The 18,493-nt window shown below is 50.7% G+C and overlaps 1 protein-coding gene across 1 annotated transcript in view; it reads left to right on the top strand.

Moving 5' to 3' along the window:
- ATXN10 (ataxin 10) overlaps positions 1 to 18,493 on the top strand; it is an 85,910-nt gene that overhangs the window by 31,069 nt on the left and 36,348 nt on the right. The window contains exons 4-8 of the mRNA XM_072596606.1: positions 4,700 to 4,796; positions 5,520 to 5,681; positions 10,765 to 10,845; positions 13,107 to 13,272; positions 17,891 to 17,999. Of these exons, the coding sequence (XP_072452707.1) occupies positions 4,700 to 4,796; positions 5,520 to 5,681; positions 10,765 to 10,845; positions 13,107 to 13,272; positions 17,891 to 17,999 (615 nt within the window). The remainder of the gene's footprint in view (positions 1 to 4,699; positions 4,797 to 5,519; positions 5,682 to 10,764; positions 10,846 to 13,106; positions 13,273 to 17,890; positions 18,000 to 18,493) is intronic.

Below are 18,493 nucleotides of genomic sequence, written 5' to 3'. Positions count from 1 at the left end.
TCTGAGTCAAGTCAAGGCAACGAATATTTATTAAGCGCCTACTGTGTTCTAGGCAGTGTGCTAAGTAAGCACTGGTGATACCTAGAAGGGTAAACAATTCCCCCCTTTCAAGGAGCTCATAGTCCAGTGGGGGGAGGGGGGAGCAGAGACAATATACAGATAACAATGTATGAACAAGATATTAATGGGACAAATGAGATCTTCTCAGGTAGAAGGGGGGAATGGAAAGGCTTTCTTTCAGAAAGTGGAGTTGTAACCAGCACTTGAAGGAGGCCAAGGAGGATAGGATGTGGAAGTGAGGAGGGGATGTGCCAGACCTGGGGGCTGACCAGATAAGATCCTGGAGTTGAGATGGAGGTGTTGGGTTTGCTTGTTCATCGCTGATATGGGTGTATTCTGTGTGCTGCATGGTGAGGAGGCCAGAGTCCTGGGACTGAAGAGGACCTGTAGACCAGCAAGGTGGGAGAAGTCTGAAAAGGCAGGTGGGTGTTGTTGAGAACCATGTTGTGCTTGCCCCTGGAGGCTGAAGTAGCCACTGTCAATGGGAATGGTGTGTGTGTGTGGGGGGGGGGGGGGGGGGGGAGTGATATGGCTGGGCCTGAACTTTGGTGCCTGTGTGGAGAGTGGCCTGGAGAACAGAAGGGGAAAGACTGGAGGGGGACACACCCCACCCCCAGCAGCTCCTGCCATGGTTCAGGCGTGAGGGGATGAGAGCCTGGGCTGGGAGGTGGCAGGATCAGAGGAGAGGAGAGAGATGCTGGAGGAGGTCACCATCCCCTGAGATCCTGCCATGTGGGGGTGAGAGAGAATGACCATCAGCCAGGAAGGCTGAGGATAGGAATGCAGGATTTCAACAGGCTGTTATCTGTTGGGGTGATCAGAGCAGAATTAGAGCTGCTCCCCTCCCCCCTACATTGGTTGCTTTCTTCCTCTGCATCCTACCTGCTTGAGGACTGTGCTTTGTGGCATCATGTATTCAAAAACATGTTGTCTTGTCCATGTAGGGGAGTGGGCATGGGGTGGGGAACTGGGGTGGGGGGGAAATAGAGGGAGAGAGAGAGATGGAGGGGGAGGAGAGGGAGATGAGGGGGATAGGGAGAGGGAGAGAGAAAGAGAGAGATGGAGAAGGGGAGAGAGATGGAGAGGAGGGAGAGAGAGAGGGATGGAGACAGAGAGAGAGACGGATAGAGACAGAGAGAGAGAGAGGTGGAGGGTGGAGAGGGAGAGAGAGAGATACACACACACACACACAGATGGAGAGAGTGGGGAGAGAGTGAGCTCACTGGCCTGGCTGTACCTTTCAGCACTGTCAGTCACTTGCTCAGTGCTCATGGCCAGGTCATTTCACCCCTCTGGGCCTCAGTTTCCTCGTCTGTAAAATGGATGATTTCTCAGGCTCCTCCCGGCTTCTGGCTGCTATGAATGTGTGCTGTGCCTAGTAAGGGCCTGTTGAGTCAGGGAGTGAATGTGTTTGCTTAGGTCGGGCCACAGCCGCAGGAGGCCTGGTTCACACACTACACAAGGCTTCCTTTGACTGGCCCCCAACACAGGGACCAGGATCATTGTCTTTGAGCCATATATATATATGTATATGCATATATTTTATGTATATATGCATATATATATGTATTTTTGACTCCCAGGGGTCTTGTGCTGAGTCAGGTTATTTTTGGTGGTTGTAATTAAACATGTCCTCCATTTGTTCAGAAGCGAATTGTCGAATGCGGGTGTCCATAAATAGGCAGTTATGTATAAGTATCTTCTTTCCATCTGAGAATGTTAAAAGGACAAGGGGGAGGGCCCAGAGAAAGTACAGGGAAAAAAATTACTCAAAGCAAAAACCAAACTGTTGACATTCTCTGATATTAGCTTTAGATGAAGGGATGCCTACTTGGGCTGCCACCAGAAATAGAGATGGAACAGTGACACTCCTTCCTGGTGCCAGTGCTTGGTCTCCACCAGGCCTGTGGGTGAGCAGGAGAATGGGCAGATTTCCATGGTGGGGCCTGGGCCTCCTCCACATCTTCTGTTTACCTGCAGAGTTTGCTTCCAGGTGGAGACCATGTAACAGAACCTGCCAACTCAGTTTGTGCTCAAGTTTCCCCCAGATTGGTGAGGACAAGTAGTCTACTCACTGGTAGTCATTTTGAGAGGGGTGGGTTGGTTCTTGGAAGGGAGGAGGAAGAAGGAAACTAGATGCCCAGGCCTCATCTTAGGTGGGCTCACCTCCTGCTGAGGCTCCAGCCAGATGCTAGCCAGCCAAGATGCTGCCTGTCCCCAAGGCTAGGGAGGTCAGCTCAGTCCAGTGTGGAGACCTGAAGCATGGGCCAGTTGGTCATCACCGTAAGAGGGTCACTTGGGCTAGAACTGGGACAGCCTTCAGCCCAGGATGCTCGTTGGATGGAAGAGGAAACTGAGGCTTTTGTGTCATCTTTACTTTGTGCCAGTCTCTCTCATGTGCTTTCCTTGTACAGATGTACAGATGACATGCCTTCTGTGAGACTGTAAACCCTGGAAGGGTGGGGGCAGTGCCAGGCTTTGCCATTATGCCTGTGGGTGTGAGTGCGAGGCCTTCTCTGGCCAAGGCAAGCAGAACCCTGGCCGTACACTCCTCCAGATTGTGGCCTCCATCATCCCCACCCTGTCTCCTGTCTTTAGTCTCTGGGTCCTTCCCTCCTGCCCAGAGATGCACCCATGGCTGCCCCGCTTCAAAAATAGCTCCTGGTTGGTCCTTCCATCCTCCCCAACCATCATCTTCTCTTTCTAACTTCTTGGAAACACTTTCTTTCCTCTGTCTGAACTGTCTAAACTCCAGCTTCTGACCTCATCATTCAGTCAAAACTGCCCTCTCCACACTGGTCAGTGTGGCCAAACCCAGTGGCCTTTTCTCAGCCCTCATTCTCCTTGGCTTCTTTGCAGCCTTGGAAACTGCTGGTCACTCTCCCCTCCTCTGTACTCTCTTCTCTCTGGGTCACCCCTTTCCCCTTTCCTGGTTCCCACCTTCCCCTCCTTATCTGTCTCCTTTGCTGGATCCTCCTCCAGGTCACACCCTCTAAACAGAGGTGTCCCCAGGGGTCTACCTGGGCCCTCTGCTCTTCACCCCCTAGATTATTTCACTGAGTGATCTCATCAGCTCTCATGGGTTTAATCATCATTTCTGCACTGATGATTCAAACCTGCCTTTCTGGCCATCTCTCATCTCCAGCTATTTGCATGTCAGTCTCCCCTTCAGATTGTAAACAGCTCCCCAGGACAGGACCTGGCTTTCGCCTTTCTTTGTCTCTCCAGTACTCATTATGGCAGTAAGTAGCTGCTTGACTCTTGGATGGAGTCCACACCTGAGGAAAGCCCGGGCTCTGATTGTGTCACTGTTGGCCCCAGGAGCTGAGGGGTTGGGCCATGCACCCCTGCTAGGGTGTGTGTGAGTGTGTTTGTATCAGTGTCCCCTACAGTTAGCACAGCACCTTGCATACAGTAAACACCAGTACGAGAGGCTAAGGCTGAGGCCTCAGGGGTCCCCACTGGAAGGAGGCCTGTGCTCTTATGTTTGATGCTCCATATGCCCATTGTGGTGGACTTGCCTTAATTCCAGCTCTCAGCTGTGGCTGTGACCAGCCATGACAACGTTAGACAGAGAAGTTTGTCTTAAACCAAAGGTCCTGTGTGTCTCCTGTTTTCATTGTAGAGCCCCGCCACTGGGGGCCCCTCAGGAACCCCCGAAACATCAGGCTGTGTCCCTGCCTGTGGGCCTCATGTCCTGACCCAGGCATGTTCTGAGCTTGCCAGGGAGGGGACCCTGCTCCTTGTCCCCATGTCACCTTTGCCTATTCCTTCCCTCCACCGTCTGAGGTGAGGGACTTGGATAGGATCATCTCCCAGGAACCCTGATCTGCTCTATCATGGCTCTAAGCTTGATGCTTTCCCCAACCCATCAGCCAGTGTGGTCCCACCCCTCACTGTGTGCTGTGTCTCCTCATCGTTCTGCCATGTGATGCTCCATGGAGGGGAGAACAGTGACACACATCAGGAGTGGCCCCCTTGGTCTGTGCCCATCCACATATCCAGGAGTAGTTAGGTTACTGTTGTCATAGGAAGGGGTCAGTCCTTCCTCACAAGGATGAGGGAAACCAAGAGCAAGGAGGCCAACTTGGCCTGCATGAGAGAGGCCAGGCCACACTGGGAGGCCGACTTTCAGGGCCGAGCGTCCACATTTGAGGAGGGACCAGAAAAGGTGTTCAGAACAGCAACTGGCAAGGGGCAGGCCACCTAGAGCATTCCCTGAGAGGGGCTGCTTAGTGTCCTTGGTTCCCTGAGGCAAAACTGGGAACAGGATGGGAGGGGAGTGGGACCAGCAGTCTGGGTGGCTGGAGGCAGGCCCAGTGCAGGGTGGGGTGGGGGTGCGGGAGGAGAGGAGCATGAGGGCCTGAGGCGGGCAGAATTCTGGCGATTTCAAGCTAGCTTTAAATGACCTTCCAGAATGAAAGTCATTTGCTTTTAAAGGTAGTATGGAAAGAGCTATTCATCAGTGTCTTTTAGGAAGTTAGCTTTGCTGCAGGAGAGGGATGAGCCCACACTCCTCTGAAAGTCCATCATGTGAGGGAAAGCCGACTGGGAGGAGGATGTGGAATGGCAAGGGCACGGTCACCTCAAGGAACTCTACTCCCCTCATTCCCTCACTGTGTGTCCTGTGTCTTGTCAGCTTTTCGCTGTGGCCTGCAGTTCTTGGGAAATCTCGCAGCTGGGAATGCGACTTCGCAGCAGGCTGTTTGGAGGGACACCTTTCCGGAGCTCTTCCTGTGAGTACGTTTTGGGGGATGTTGGTTCTATGGGTCCAAATGGGGGTCACTGCACAATGAGCACTCCTCTCACACAGCATCATTGAATGACCAACAAGTGCTTTACCTTGGTGGCAGCCTGGACATAGGTTCTCAGCAAGCCAGGTCTGGGTCAGAAATGTGGTCCCTGACCTATGACCCTGATCTTTTAGTGACCAAAGGCTTGACCGATGCAGGCATGATCCCAGGCAAAGATGGGTGGTGGGCAGCCCTCAGTTGAGCATCTCTTCGTCAGACCATACCCCTGCCCAGGACACAGCCTAGCACTGGCATAGGCTCTGCTCACTCCCTCCCTCCTGACTCCCCAGTCTGGCCTCTGTGGGATGGTCAGGAGCCAACTATGAGCAAGGGGCAAGCATGTCCCCAGAATGTCAGGGACCATGTGGCCACATCGGGGATCAGGGCAGAGGGAAGACAAGCCTTTCCCAGAAAACCCTTGGGAGGAAAGGTCCTGGGTTGGGTCTAGGCAGACCTGGGTCCCAATCCTAGCTCTCAGCTCCCTCTGCCGACTGTCCCTGCTGGAAGGAGACTTCTTGCACCTTTGGCTGCTGTTTGTAAGATCCTCCCACATGTAACGGATGAAGGAATGTCTGTTCAGACTGCTGCTTCCCAGGGCTGGACCGGCCCTGCCTGCTCTGTAGGGCCCTGACCCAGGCTCATAGGCATTCCACTGTGTCTTCCCAGGTACTGTCTCGGCCATCCAGATGAGAAGGTTGTTGCCTATGCCTCCATGGTCCTGTTCACGTGCCTGAGCGCTGAGCGGTTGAAGGACCTGCAGACACAGAACCTGAGTGTGGCTCTGAGGGTCATCAAGGCCCACCAGAGACAGCCCGAGTCCGAGTGGGCGTAGGTATCACCATGCCAGGAGCCATCAGCTCCTGAGCAACCAACTATGAGCAACCTGATGCCCCTCTTCCTTGTCAGTGGAAGCCTTGAGGAGAATAGTCCAGGGCTCTTAACTTAACATGTGACTGAGCAGGGGCCATTCTTTAAGATTTTAATAAGGGACCACGGCCCCTCAACTCTCTGGGGATGGGCAGCTCACTGCTCCCCAAGGCAGTGCACTCTGCTTGTGGAGGTATGTGTCCCCTAATCCTGGCTCTGCCCCTCCCAGGTCACCTCCTGTCCAGCACTCTCCCAGCGAGCTTTCTAGGTTCTTGGCCATCCTGGCACTTCAGAGGTCTAATCCTGGCAGGGGACCCTCACAGCCATTCAGGCACATCCCCTCATTCACAGAGGAGGAACCCCTGGCCCAATGAGACACTCCATGTCTGACCAGGGTACTGGGCCTCTGCTTCATGGATGTAGCTGCCCCTCTCTGAGGCTGAGACACAGGCCTTTTGTATCTTCACATCCTGATTTCATGTCACCTCTCTTTGCCCTCCCCGTCCATCTCCCCCCCCCACCCCCGACAGAGCAGGTGGTTCCCTCCCCAGAAACTTCTTCTACTGTCCAGATCATGGCTCAGCACCAAAGAACACTCTCCCTGCCTTCTGTCCATAGAAGAGGGTGTTTTGCCAGCGGGATGCATCTCTGAGGTTAGGACCTCAGAAGGCAACTGCCATCAGTGGTTTGGTTTGCTGAGTAGAGTTTATGCCCAGCCAACTGTGATGTCCCCAAACCCAAGCAGACTATTGAGGGTAGGGGGGGCGTCTCAGTCCTTTCTTGGTGCCCATGGCCTCTGGTCTGGTGCAGACTGTATTTACCCCAATTGAGGAAATGTTTCCCAGGGGCCCCTTCCCTTCCAGACACTTCCCCGTAGGGGACGTTCTTAAACCACTGAAGTTGGGCATTTTGCACAAGGTCACTTTGAATCCTGATCCACTTTATGTCTAGGTGAGGTTGAATTTTTCCAGTGGTAGAGCCTGTGACTTAGGGCCTCAGCATTGACCCTTAGATCTGTAGGAGTGGCTGTGCACCAGGAGAGTGACCACCAGCCCACGTGGGGAGTTCTGTCTCCCCCTTCTCACCGCCTTCTGGGTCCCCCTCTCTGGACCCTTCCTCTGTTTATGACTCTAGAAGCTCTAGAAGGCTCAAGGTTTGATGTCTGGAGGCCTCTGGATGGGAGGGGGAGGGGAGTCAGACTTACTCTTTGGGGGGGTTTTCCAGAAGGGCAGGGGATGATGAAATGGCAGTTGTTTCTCATTTAAAAGTAATTTTTGCCTAGCTTTTGCTCATGATCTGTCCATGGCATGTTTTCTATTTCGTGGTCAATTTGTTTAGGGCACAGATAGTCTCCAAATGGAAGATTCAGAGTCTCCATGTTGGGTAACCCAACACTCTCCTCCACCAGTGAGAAGTGGAGTCTTTAATTTGGGTCTCTTGCAGCACAGACAGAAAGCCAAGGGGTGGAGGTGGAGGTAATTGAGTGGGTTATTACTTTATTTCCAGATGTGAGAAGGGCTGCCATGCTAGGCCAGGCCTGGTGATGGCCTAGTAGGGCCCTTCCCATCCCACTGGCTTCATCCATCTCTTGGAGGCTTGGGCCTCAGGGCTGGCCCCTGGTCAGGGGGCCCTTTTCATCCAGGGTCCCCTTCTGAGAGACTGGGGAGGAGGAAGCTGTGCCATGCAGGGCTCCTTCCTTGGGCCTGCTCAATATTCATCTTTTCCCATGAAGATGAGATTTGTAATGGTGCAGAGGATCCCAAGTGTGGGCAAGTCGATCAGGCACACACGGTGCCCCCTAGAGATCTGGCCTAGGTCAATGTTTCCTTGTTTTTTTCCTTCTTTTTGGAAAAGGACAAATGTCAAGGGTCAGTCTGTCCCTTTGGGGCTTTCAAGTGGGAATATTGTAGATGCCAGAAGGTATTGGCCAGTGAGGCTTTGGCATTGATTCCTGGGTTTATGGGATTGACCAACATCCTTCTCACCTTGAAGTGTCTCCTGGGCTTGAGGACCATTGAGGACATGGCCAGAGGGCCCTTGGGGACCCTGGCCCCTTTTCCCTGTGTTGGGTCCTGTGAGGGAGCCCAGGGCACTGTAAGAATTGGAAACTGAGGCTGTAGGGTGTTGGTGGGGGGGGGGTTTGAAGAGGATGTGCAAGTTACTGGCCATGCCCTCCCCCAGGCCTGGGGATAACGCTGCTCCTTCTGTCTTCCCCGGAGTGGCAGGTGCTCCCTTTCTGGCTCCTTGCTTTTCTTTTTGGACACATTCAGTGTACTAACTGAACTAGGAGCTGAGTGAAGTCTCCCAAAAGGGCCCTTCTTACCTAGTGGGAGGGAAGAGGACCTCCTAGAAGAGGCAGACTTTGCGTTGGGTGGTGGTGAGCCCAACCTCTGACTAGTTCAGCAGATTTGGTAAATTTGGAGAGAACAGCTGCTCTGGAGTCAAAGTAGACCGCTACCACTGGTTTAGAAGGAGGTGGACTGATGGAGGAGGAAGTGAGCATGGACAGCTTCTAAGAGAATTTGGCCTGAGAAAGGGAAGATAGAAGGGAACTTGAGGGCATAACAAAGTCTCTTGGAAGTTGTTGAAAGAGTGAGCAAGAGTAGGGCATGGTTTGCTTCAGTTTCTTTCTCTGTAAAATGGGGATAATGATAGCCCTCCCCTCCCAGGATTGCTGTAGGGATCATGTGAGATGATAATAATTGTAAAGCATGTTGTGGAGTGCCTGGCACATAAATGCACTCTCATTAATGATTATTATGTAGGCCATAGGAAGGAGTTAACAGAGGCTGAAGAGTCAGAAGCCAGAGGCCGTGGGCTCCAGAAGGGTCAGCACCAAGGGTCTCCTCATCATCAGAGACAGGAGTGAAGGAGCAGAGAGTGAGCAGCGTGTGCCAAAAAAGTCACCAAACTGGGCATGCCTTTTGTTCTGCTGCTAGGCCTGAAGACATCAAAGAAAGAGGAAAAGGATCCACATATGCAAAAATAATGATAGCAGCTCTTGTGGTGGTAGCAGAGAATTGGAGACTGAGGGGGTCCCATCATTTGGGAGCTGGCTAAACTAATCATGGCAGACACATACAGGAGTATTATTGTGCTGTAAGAAGTGTTGAGGAGGCTGGATTCAGAGAAACCTGGGAATCCACTGACAGTTATTCAGTAACAGCCTTGCAGAGATGTGTTTGGGAGATGGATGAGCTCCCAAGCAGTGCAATGACCAGCCATGATTCCAGCGGACACACAGAAAACATTGTCTGCCCGCTGACCGAGAGACAGGCTGACTCAGTGGGCAGAGCGACACACGCATTTTTGGGCAAGGCCAATAGGAGGATTTCTTTTGCCTGACTGTTCATATTACAAGGGTTTTCTTTCTTTTTCCCCAAATGGATAGGGTGCAGTTAAGGGGAGAACAGTAATTAGAAAAATTAAAATCAGAATAACCCTCCCCACCTACACACACACACACACACACACACACACACACACACACACACACACACACACACACACACACGCACACATGCACACATGCGCACGTGCACCAAATGGAGCCTGGCCATAGGATTTTGTGCCTAGTGATGTTCATATTGGGGCTGGGGGACCCTGCATCCTTGGTCAAGGGTGAGCTCACCTTGGTTCCCTTTTGAGTCCTCATTGCCTTCCAAGAGGCTGACTCTTGGACAGCTGTAGATGGTTCATGGGCTTTGGAGCCTACACACCCGTGGTCCCAGAGTCTTTCCCCTTAAGCCCTATAGAAAAAAATCTGCTCCCTCTCCCAGGTGTCCTTGGTCAAGGATTTGGATCCAGCTGGCACACCTGCTCTTCCTCAGGCTTCCAACCATGTCAGGCTCCTAGTCCTTATCTTTAACCACTTCCCTCCTACAAATCCTAGGTGTTTGTGTCTCATCCCCCTGATTGTGCTTTGTGTAAGTGGAAGTACCATGTTCCCCTGGGGCCTGGTTCAGGGCTCTGGGCCAAGCAGCCATGTTTGTTTGATTCAGCAGAGATTGTTAAGTGGAAGAAGAGCCCAGAGGAAGGAGGAGAACCAGGGAGTGGCTGAGTAGAATTGGGCTGGGTGGGCAGGTTTAGAAGAAGACTGGAAGGAGTTGCTTCAGGGCTCCAGGGGTTGGAGGTGCTAGTTGTGCTGAGCCTAGGGGACTCCCAGTACTGCTCCAGAAAGCCTTGGGGTCCATTGAAGTGAGCCCCCTGGAATGGGGTGGTAGTAAAGGGCTCTGGTGGGAGGTGGCAGCCACTGATACCCTTTGTATGGCCCCATCATTGCTGGAGGTGCTGCACTCCAGCCTTCCCTCCTGTGATGTTTAAAAAGTTTGAGAGACATAGTTTCTGGGTAATTAATCATTTTATTAATTATGCTAGCATATTACCAATAAATTGGGTCAGCAACACTCTTGAGTGCCAAATTACCACACCTCCCATGGCTGTGGGCTCACAATTTATATGCCCTTGGAAGAGTGGGTATTCCCGAGGGTGGTAATCAATTCTGATTGGTTAACAATTAATGAGAGAGAATGAATATTACAATGAGACATAGACCTATGAGGGACTTGGGGCTATCATTTTATTGGGCTTGGGGCCCCACCTTCCTGCTAGATCAATGCACCAGGGCTGGACCTCATCTCAGCCCCATTTCCCAAGGCCCAGCCCTAAGTTCTGTACATGGGCAGTAGGTACTCCCAGGCTAGGACTCTGCCAAGGATTGGGAGGGTGGCAGACAGGGTGGGGTTTTGTTCTGGGAAAGGTAGGGATTTGATATGGCCCAGGAGGAACCTCAGTGCTCAGCCATGGGCTGGAAGAACTTTCTCCCTGGGCAGGAGCAGCATCAGCAAAGGCCTGGTGGTGGGAAGGACACTGTGGAACAGGCCAGTTGGTCATTTGGTCATTGGGCAGAATATGTACAGTTTTAACTACAACATGAAGGTGAGATCCAAGAAATGATCCCACGTGCATTTGTGTGCCTGAGTTATGAGGATCTTGAACGGGTCACCATGTCTAGTAACAATGAAACTTCTCTCCCTTTTCCTAGGTTCCTGATCATTTCAGACTATCTGCTGAAAAGCCCAGACCTGGTGAAATCCATGTACGCCAAGCTGAGCAATGCAGAAAGGTGAGTCCCTGCCAGTGTGGCTTTGAGGAGTTAGCATTCCATAGAGTGTCCTGTTGCCATCCATGATTGAAGAATGGTGTGGTTTCGGTGCTGGCTCAGGGTCTCCAAGTACATGTTTCTCTGTCAGGATTTTAAATTGACTGGTTAACATTGCAGCCCCGCCACAGCTGGCAGGGTTGGGGTGGGGCTGAGTCCAGGTTGGCACCATTATTCAGGAAGGGCAATCCCTCGTGTTCCTGCTCTGTAGGTGCCTGACTGCCCAGCTTTTCCTGTCCCCGGGGACCCCCTCAGAGCTTGTCCTGGACTATGTATTTCCCTGCAGACTGCTCAAAGATCCAAATGGGATGCTTGTTTGCATGGTAGCAGAAAGACCCTGGCAGAGGGGCTCAGGAGACCTGGGGGGTGGCCCTGCTTCCTCCCAGGGTCCCTCTGTGTGATAGTTGTGGGTCGATCATATCCCTCCTCTGGCTCTCCATTTCCTCCTGAGTGAATGGCCCTGGCCATACCCCCACCTCCTGCAGAGGTGCTTCAGAAGCCATGCAGCAGTGTGGCCCTGAGAAGAGTGGCTCCCAGACTCTGTGCTTAGGCCTGTTTTCTCTAGATGACTACATAGTAGAGCACTTGCTAGGGGTCTGGTTGGACAGGAAGGTCCCAGAGATCTCTGACAGTGTCTCACAGGGTCATCGAGCCAAAGAGTTCGAGGGGGAGATGGCTGGCAGGGATGGGGTGGGGGGTGTCTTCCGGTCCAACTCTCACTTTACAGGTGAGAAAACTGAGATCCAGAGAGAGTTAGTCACTTGCTCAAGGTCCTAGCCATGATGATTGACAGAGCCTGATTCAAGCCCAGAATTCTGTGATTTTAATCCTCCTATTTTTTAGAGGGTTCATTCTGGAGAGACAGAACAGTGAAGTTGGTAGTAAACAAAGATTATAGCTCTGTGGATGCTTCTAAAAATGAAGAGATTTCCTTTCAGCCCATACTGTGTGTGAGGTGCTGGCCACACAAGGCCCAAATGTGTGCAAGGTACTATATACAGCATAGCCAAATCAAAATCAAACCTCTTCTTCCAATCAAACCTCTACCTTCCAGAAGGTACAAATGAGGAAAAGTTCTCAGTTTGGCCACAGGGAGTTAGGAAGTTTACCAAGTGGATATTTCTTCCTCATGAGGAAGCCCACTCAAGAAACCCAGTGAGATCAGCTGGTTTTGGGGGGAGCACAGGGTGGAGAGAGTTGAGGGGGGTGTTGAGGGCTCCTCTCAGGCTTTGATTGTCAGCTTACTGCTTTTTCATCATTGCTTTTCCTTGCTGCAAATGAGGGGTCTGGGGGAGGGGAGCACACTGGGAAAGGATAAGTATAAAAAGAGCACTCAAAACAATGAGAGTGTCCTGGGGGTCTTCATGTCCTTGGGACCTGGAAACCACGGCCTACATCCTAGAAGATGGAGAAATCTCATCCTGTAGAATTGAGTCTGAGGACCTGGGTTTGAGTCCTGCCTGGGCCACTTTCTTCCCTGGGCCTCAGTCCCATGACCCTCTCATCAGTCAGACTGGTATAAGGGGAAGAGGGCTAGGACTGTTAGCCTGCATTTTACGTATGGGGAAACTGAGGTTTCAAGAAGAGAAAGGATTTACTTTCCAGAGTCAGGATTCCAGAGCAGTTGACCTCCTTCCCAAGGGCCAGGGGTTTTTCTACTCTTTCCTAGAATTATGAGTGAGAGACATGACAAGCCCAGGTTCCTCTGCCCTGCTAAGGTTACATCAAAACATTGGGTCTGGTTTTGGTACCTCCTGTCCTGGAGATGGGACTGAGAGCCCCAGATTTCAGTTTGAGTTCATGAACACCCACTAGCCATCAGTCCCTGTTGGCTTGACTTGGGAAGGGATCGTCCTCTGTTTACTTCATGTTTCTTTTGAAGAAAAAAAGAGGATGTCAAGTGGGAATATTTGTTAGTTTTCTGTAGAGCCTCCTACAAAAGCATCAGGGAAGGCTCTTGGTGGAAGGTGACCCTGGGCCATCCCAGCTGCAGGGAACAAACTGTGAGCCATGGCAGCCTCAGACCACTGGGGCCTTCAGTTTCAGACTGACCTTTCTGCCCAGGACTGCTCCTGCCACTGGATTTGCCAGCTGGTTTCGTTGGTTCAGACAAGAAATTGTAAAATGAGGTTATCCTTTTTGTGCTGGGAGTTCTCCAGTATCTTCAACCCTAACTTCTCTGAGCTCTCATCCCCCTTTACAGTCTTCCTTCCTTCCTTTTTCAGGGTTACATTGCTTGATCTCATGATAGCCAAGCTCATAGAGGATGGGCCACTGACCAGAGAGGACCTGGCTGCGTTTCTAAGGCATGCTGAATTGGTTGCAAGCAATTTCCAAGAAAAATGCAAGTCTGTGCTGAAGCTTGCCTCAGCTGGTCACAATAATGATGAGGTCAGGATACAGAAAGTCCCTGGGAGGGCAGAAGGTAGGGTGATGCCTAGGCCAAGCTCAAGGGACCACCCACTTGTGTTCATTTCTGGGATGCTGTCCCCCATTGCCAGCCAATGCCACCCTTTCCCATTCTAGCCCCAGCCCCCTGTCCCATCATATCCACTGCTGATCTTAGAGCACCACAGTCTCCAACTTGGAGAGGACTTGCGATGCTGCTGCCACAAGGGTGGATGCCCAAGTGCATACAACAGGCTCCCTCTATTCTTTGTGAATACCTCTAGTGATGGAAAACCCACACCCTTAGGAGGCAGTCCATGTCATTGGAGGATGTCCCAGTTATTAAAGTCTTTCTTGGCAGGGACTTGAAATCTGCTCTCAAATCTTGTAGGGCCATCATCTCCCCTCCCACCCCCCCATCAGAAATGATTGTATTGAGGAAACTGAGATTCTTGTGCTTCCTAGGAAGCTCCGAATTTTCCTGTGGCTTCTCCTTTTCCTTCCTTAACTCCTGTTTCAGAAGCAGCCATGTCTCTCCTCTTTTCTTCCTTCCCCACTTCAGTTTTGCTCGATGATCACTTTCTTCACAGCTGGGCCTGAGAGGCAGAAGGGACAGGAGAAAAGGCCCTGACCGTGAGTTGTGGTGCCTGGGCTCTCTCCCTTCCTCATGCCAGTGTCTGTCATCTTCCCAGAGATGCTCCCTCCTGCGCCTCCACACAGAGGGTCTCTCACCTGCCACCAAGTGCACCACTTCCCTCATTCACTAGGTCATCTCTGCTCTCTGGGTCTCAGTGTCTTGTTCCCTAAAACCTTCACTTGGACTGGGATGATCTCCAAAGTGTCCAAGCTCCAAAGTTCTCATGCCATCTTTCTGGCTCCTGTCCCTCTCCCTGCCCCCTTAGCCAGTCCAGAATCTTCCTTCAGCAGCAGGTTTCCTATATCAGCCTTGCCTCCTCTGCAGGGAGGTCTTGGCCAGTTCTTTGGAGGCGGATGCTCTCTCTCCCCCAAAATTCCATGGCATTCATTTATGTTTGTTTGGAAGCTGTGTGTCCTCCCCCCACTGCCTCCCCCCAGTAGAATTGTTCTTCATTTTGTTACTCTGTCCTGTGTGCCTGGCATCGTGTTTGTGGATAAATGAATAATCCTGATAGTCCACACTCCAGCCCCAGCAGACATTCCTCCCATGCTCCCCCACTCACTGGTTTGGGGAATCTGGGCTCCCTCCTGACCAGCTTCCAGATCATTGTCCCTTCCGTCTTCCTATTCTGCCCCCTCCTGCCTTCAGACCAGGGGCTTTAAAAAGCTCTCTTTGTTATATGATTGGCTCTCTTGGTGAGGGAGGGGGAGGATCCTGGGGAAATGATAGAGAAGTTAAAATTTTTAAAAGACACCAATGAAAACATATCTCTAAAAGAGAATAACGGGTCTAATGAGGACTCCATGCAAAGACAACATGGCTAGAACCTTGGTTAAGAGCTAGAGGGACAGAGTTCCAATCTCCACTCAGCTGTTCATGGCTGACTTGAGCTGGGCCAAGTCTCCCAACCTGCTCAGCCAAACACGTAGCTGGGAGGGCCCTTTGCAGCTTTAATTCATATAGTCTGTGAACACAGTTACAATCCTTCAGTGATCACTGTGGGAAGTGATCTGCATGGGAAGATGTCCAGTTTGCTTTGTTTATTAGACAACTGCTTTGCATATGTCCTTCCATCAATCCATCCATCCATCCATCATCCATCAATCTATCTATTCATCTATCCATCTGTCCCTTCATCCATCATCTATCTATCCATACATCTTATTTGTTCATTCGTCTGTCCACTCATCTATCCACCCATCCATCTATCTGTCCATCTATTCATCATACCACTGGAGGAACATTTACTAGGTGCCAGTTTTAGTTCCTAAAAGAGTAGGCCCTCTAACAGAGGGATAAGCTGTCCCCACCCATAATGACAGCTAACAATATTACACAAGAAGGTCCTTCACAGAGGTGAGGCCTAAGGGGCAAGTCATTCCTGCCCTGAAAAGGTTACTGGAACAGTGCCTAGAATGGCAAAGGAATTTGAATGAATGCAGAGGAGGGGGCTCTGTGTAAGAAAGGTGGTTCTGGCAGGGGTAGGAAGGATGGTTTGGAGGGAGAGAGAGGGTGGAGGCAGAAAGGCTGGGGGCCTGCATCTGGAGAGGGACCGCAGGTAGCCACGGTGTCCAGCAGGAGGAGCTCTGCACTGCCTTCTGTTGCCTGGTCTTGGCCTTGCCTTGGGATGATTCCCCCAAATGATTTGAAGAAGGGGGGAAGGAAGAAGGGAGGCAAGCCAAAGGTTACTGTCTCCACTTAAAATCATTCAGGACAGTCACTCCACAGGTGGTGATTAGAGGAACGACAATGTGTGGGTACTGTCACCTTCATGGAAGGAAGAGAGTGCCAGAGAAGAACTTCTACTCTTTTAGAATCTCTCCTCTTCCTGTTCCCAAGAGGCCCTGCTTCCCCAGTCAGAAGGCATGGATTCAAACTCAACTTTGCCACGTAAAGGCTGTGTGACCTTGGGTGGATCTCTTCCTTTCTCTGGCTTTCTTTGTCCTCATTCGTAAAATGAAGGACAAGGTGGTCTCCAAGGTGACTGAAGTGGGTTTGAAGCTCCTGGGGAGGCTTTCAGGAGTTCTGAACACTGTGGTATTCACAGAGGCCTCACCTCTGTGAAGAACCTCCTTCTATGATATTGTTAGCTGTCATTATGGGTGGGGATAGCTTATCCCTCTGCTAGAGGGCCTACTCTTTTAGGAACTAAAACTGGCACCTAGTAAATGTTCCTCCAGTGGTATGATGGATGGATGGATGGATGTAAGGATAGACAGATGATAAGTAGATGGACAGATGGATAAATGAACGGACAGACTGATGGGTGATAGATGGACAGATGGTTTGATAGATGATGAATTGATGAATGGAAGGATGGATGAACAAACAGATGGATGGATAGATGGATAGATGAACCAGTGAATGAATGCGTAGATAGATGATGGATGGATGGATTGATAGATGATAGATGGATGAATGGATAGATGAATAAATGGATAAACAGATGGATAGATGAATGGATAGGTAGATATATGGATAGATGATGGGTGGATGGATAGATGGATGGATAATGGATAAACTGATGGATGATTGATGGATGGACACATACACAAGTTTTTTTATTCATCTCTCTAGTTTCTGACTCCATTCTTTTCCCATTTCCACTTTCTGTGTCTGAAAGGCAAGTGCCCTGCTCTCCTTTGGAGCCTCTGCTTGGTCCCTCATGCCCTTGGGCTCTCTCTTATATCAAACATTCCCAAAGTGAAGTCTGAAAATTCAGGTATTTCTGAGCGGGAACCAGAGTGGGTCTCAGCCTTTATCCAAGCAAATAGCTCCTCAATTCTGGCCCCCACTACTTGCTAGTGCCCCGGGTGGGTCCTTCTGTCTGTGAGAGAACAAAAGTCAAAAAGAGAAACCCTCGTTCTTTGTCTACTCTGAATGAGCATTGTCCTCTTCCCTCCTGAGCTCAACATCGCCAGCTTGGCAGAGCCTTTCCTCATGCCCCATGGAGTGGGAGCTCAACTGAAAGTTGCCAGTGACAGAGGGGCAAGCCTGGGTATCATTGGGATTTATCCAGGCCACCTTGTTGTACCAAACACAATTCATCCCAGTTTGTACTCAATCAGCGAGACACGAAAACACAAAACAATATTAAAAATTGTTTCATTGTCTCCTATATTGGAGACTCAGAAGATGTATAGTTGGTACACGTAAACACACACACACACACACAAACACACACACACACACACACACACACACACCCCTTTGGTATGGATTTCAAGATTGTAACAATGCATTGACTTGTTCTGATATTTAGCAACTCAGCAAAGATGTAGAATGAGGAAATGTGGAGTGACCTTCTCTGTCTCCCCCATTTGCTGTTAGAGATGGTCAACAAGCTTGGGTAATGTTGCATCATGAGCCCTGGGGCCACTGTCACGGCCAGGCTTCTTGACTGGGGCTGCCTCATACTCCTAGGACCCCAGCCCAGGGCCAAGGCTTCTTACCTTGAGAGCCTGTCTGTAGAGTGATGGGTTCTTGAGTAGCTAGATAAATTTACATTGTTTTTTCGGACTAACCAAAATATTGCCTGTGTAATCCCAAGTGCATATTTACCCAAGAGTGATGGCCCTTCTCACAGGCTGAGAGCATTCAGCCTCAGCAGCGAATGGAGCTGAAACTCGCCCCTATGGACAGGACATTTGTAGCTTTCTGATGGGTCCTGCACGTTGGGAAAGCTTGCAAAAGACTGCCATGATCACCAGCCTCTATCTGCCTGTGCTTGAATAATGACTTGTCTTGATTCAGCTTTCTGTTCTGTGGAGGACACTTAATCCCGTGTTTATGATGGAGGGTGGGTATCTGCTGCTGGGAATGGGATTGTCTTTGGGTCTGTTGCCTTCTCAGAGAGCCCTTCCTTCCCTTTCTCCAAGGAGAGCAAACGTCAATTTCCTCAGCTGCACGATAAGCCATAAGGTGGTAAGCATGGGAAACAGTCATGACACTGGGATTAAAAGACCTGTGTACTTTTCTTTGTAGGAAGCCCTGACAATCATTAGGCTTCTCCATGTCCTTTGTGAAATGACCGCCAACTGTGAACTGCTAAGTTCCTTACAAGCATTCCCTGGGCTCCTGGAGACAGTAGTTGGTGAGTAGACATTGGTCCATGTAAGTCACTAGTAATGTGATCACCATCCATAGCAAATGGGAAGCTAGTATCCTGTCTGCCGTGTTGTTTTTGACTCTCCAAAATGGATTAGTGGCTCATCAATTCTTGGTCCTCTAATGTCTCATTTTGAGTAGAAATAATGAACATTTGTCAGAAAAATCTGCTGCCTTCTGTGACAATTCTGTCCCTGGGGAAGCCTCCCTAACCGGACCTTCCCTTCTGAATCCAGGAGCAGCCAGGGACCTGGAGGCACATGGGAGGGACAGTTGGTCCATCCCTAACAATCATGGTCATTGAGTTTGCTCCCATCTAGGTCCCAGTGTCCCCCATTGTTGGGAGGAATGAGGGGTTTGGCCCAACTAGTCTCCAAGGCACCCTGGCCCCCAATCAAAGGCCTACTGTGCATGTGTCAGGACAGTCAGAGCCATCTCTGTATTTAGTGCCATGTATATTATATCTCTGTTTGAGATTCA

Source organism: Notamacropus eugenii, chromosome 3, assembly GCF_028372415.1.
Source record: "Notamacropus eugenii isolate mMacEug1 chromosome 3, mMacEug1.pri_v2, whole genome shotgun sequence".
Classification (NCBI taxonomy): domain Eukaryota; kingdom Metazoa; phylum Chordata; class Mammalia; order Diprotodontia; family Macropodidae; genus Notamacropus; species Notamacropus eugenii.
The sequence above is the reverse complement of the archived record's forward strand: the minus strand, read 5'-3'. Positions and strand labels throughout refer to the sequence as shown.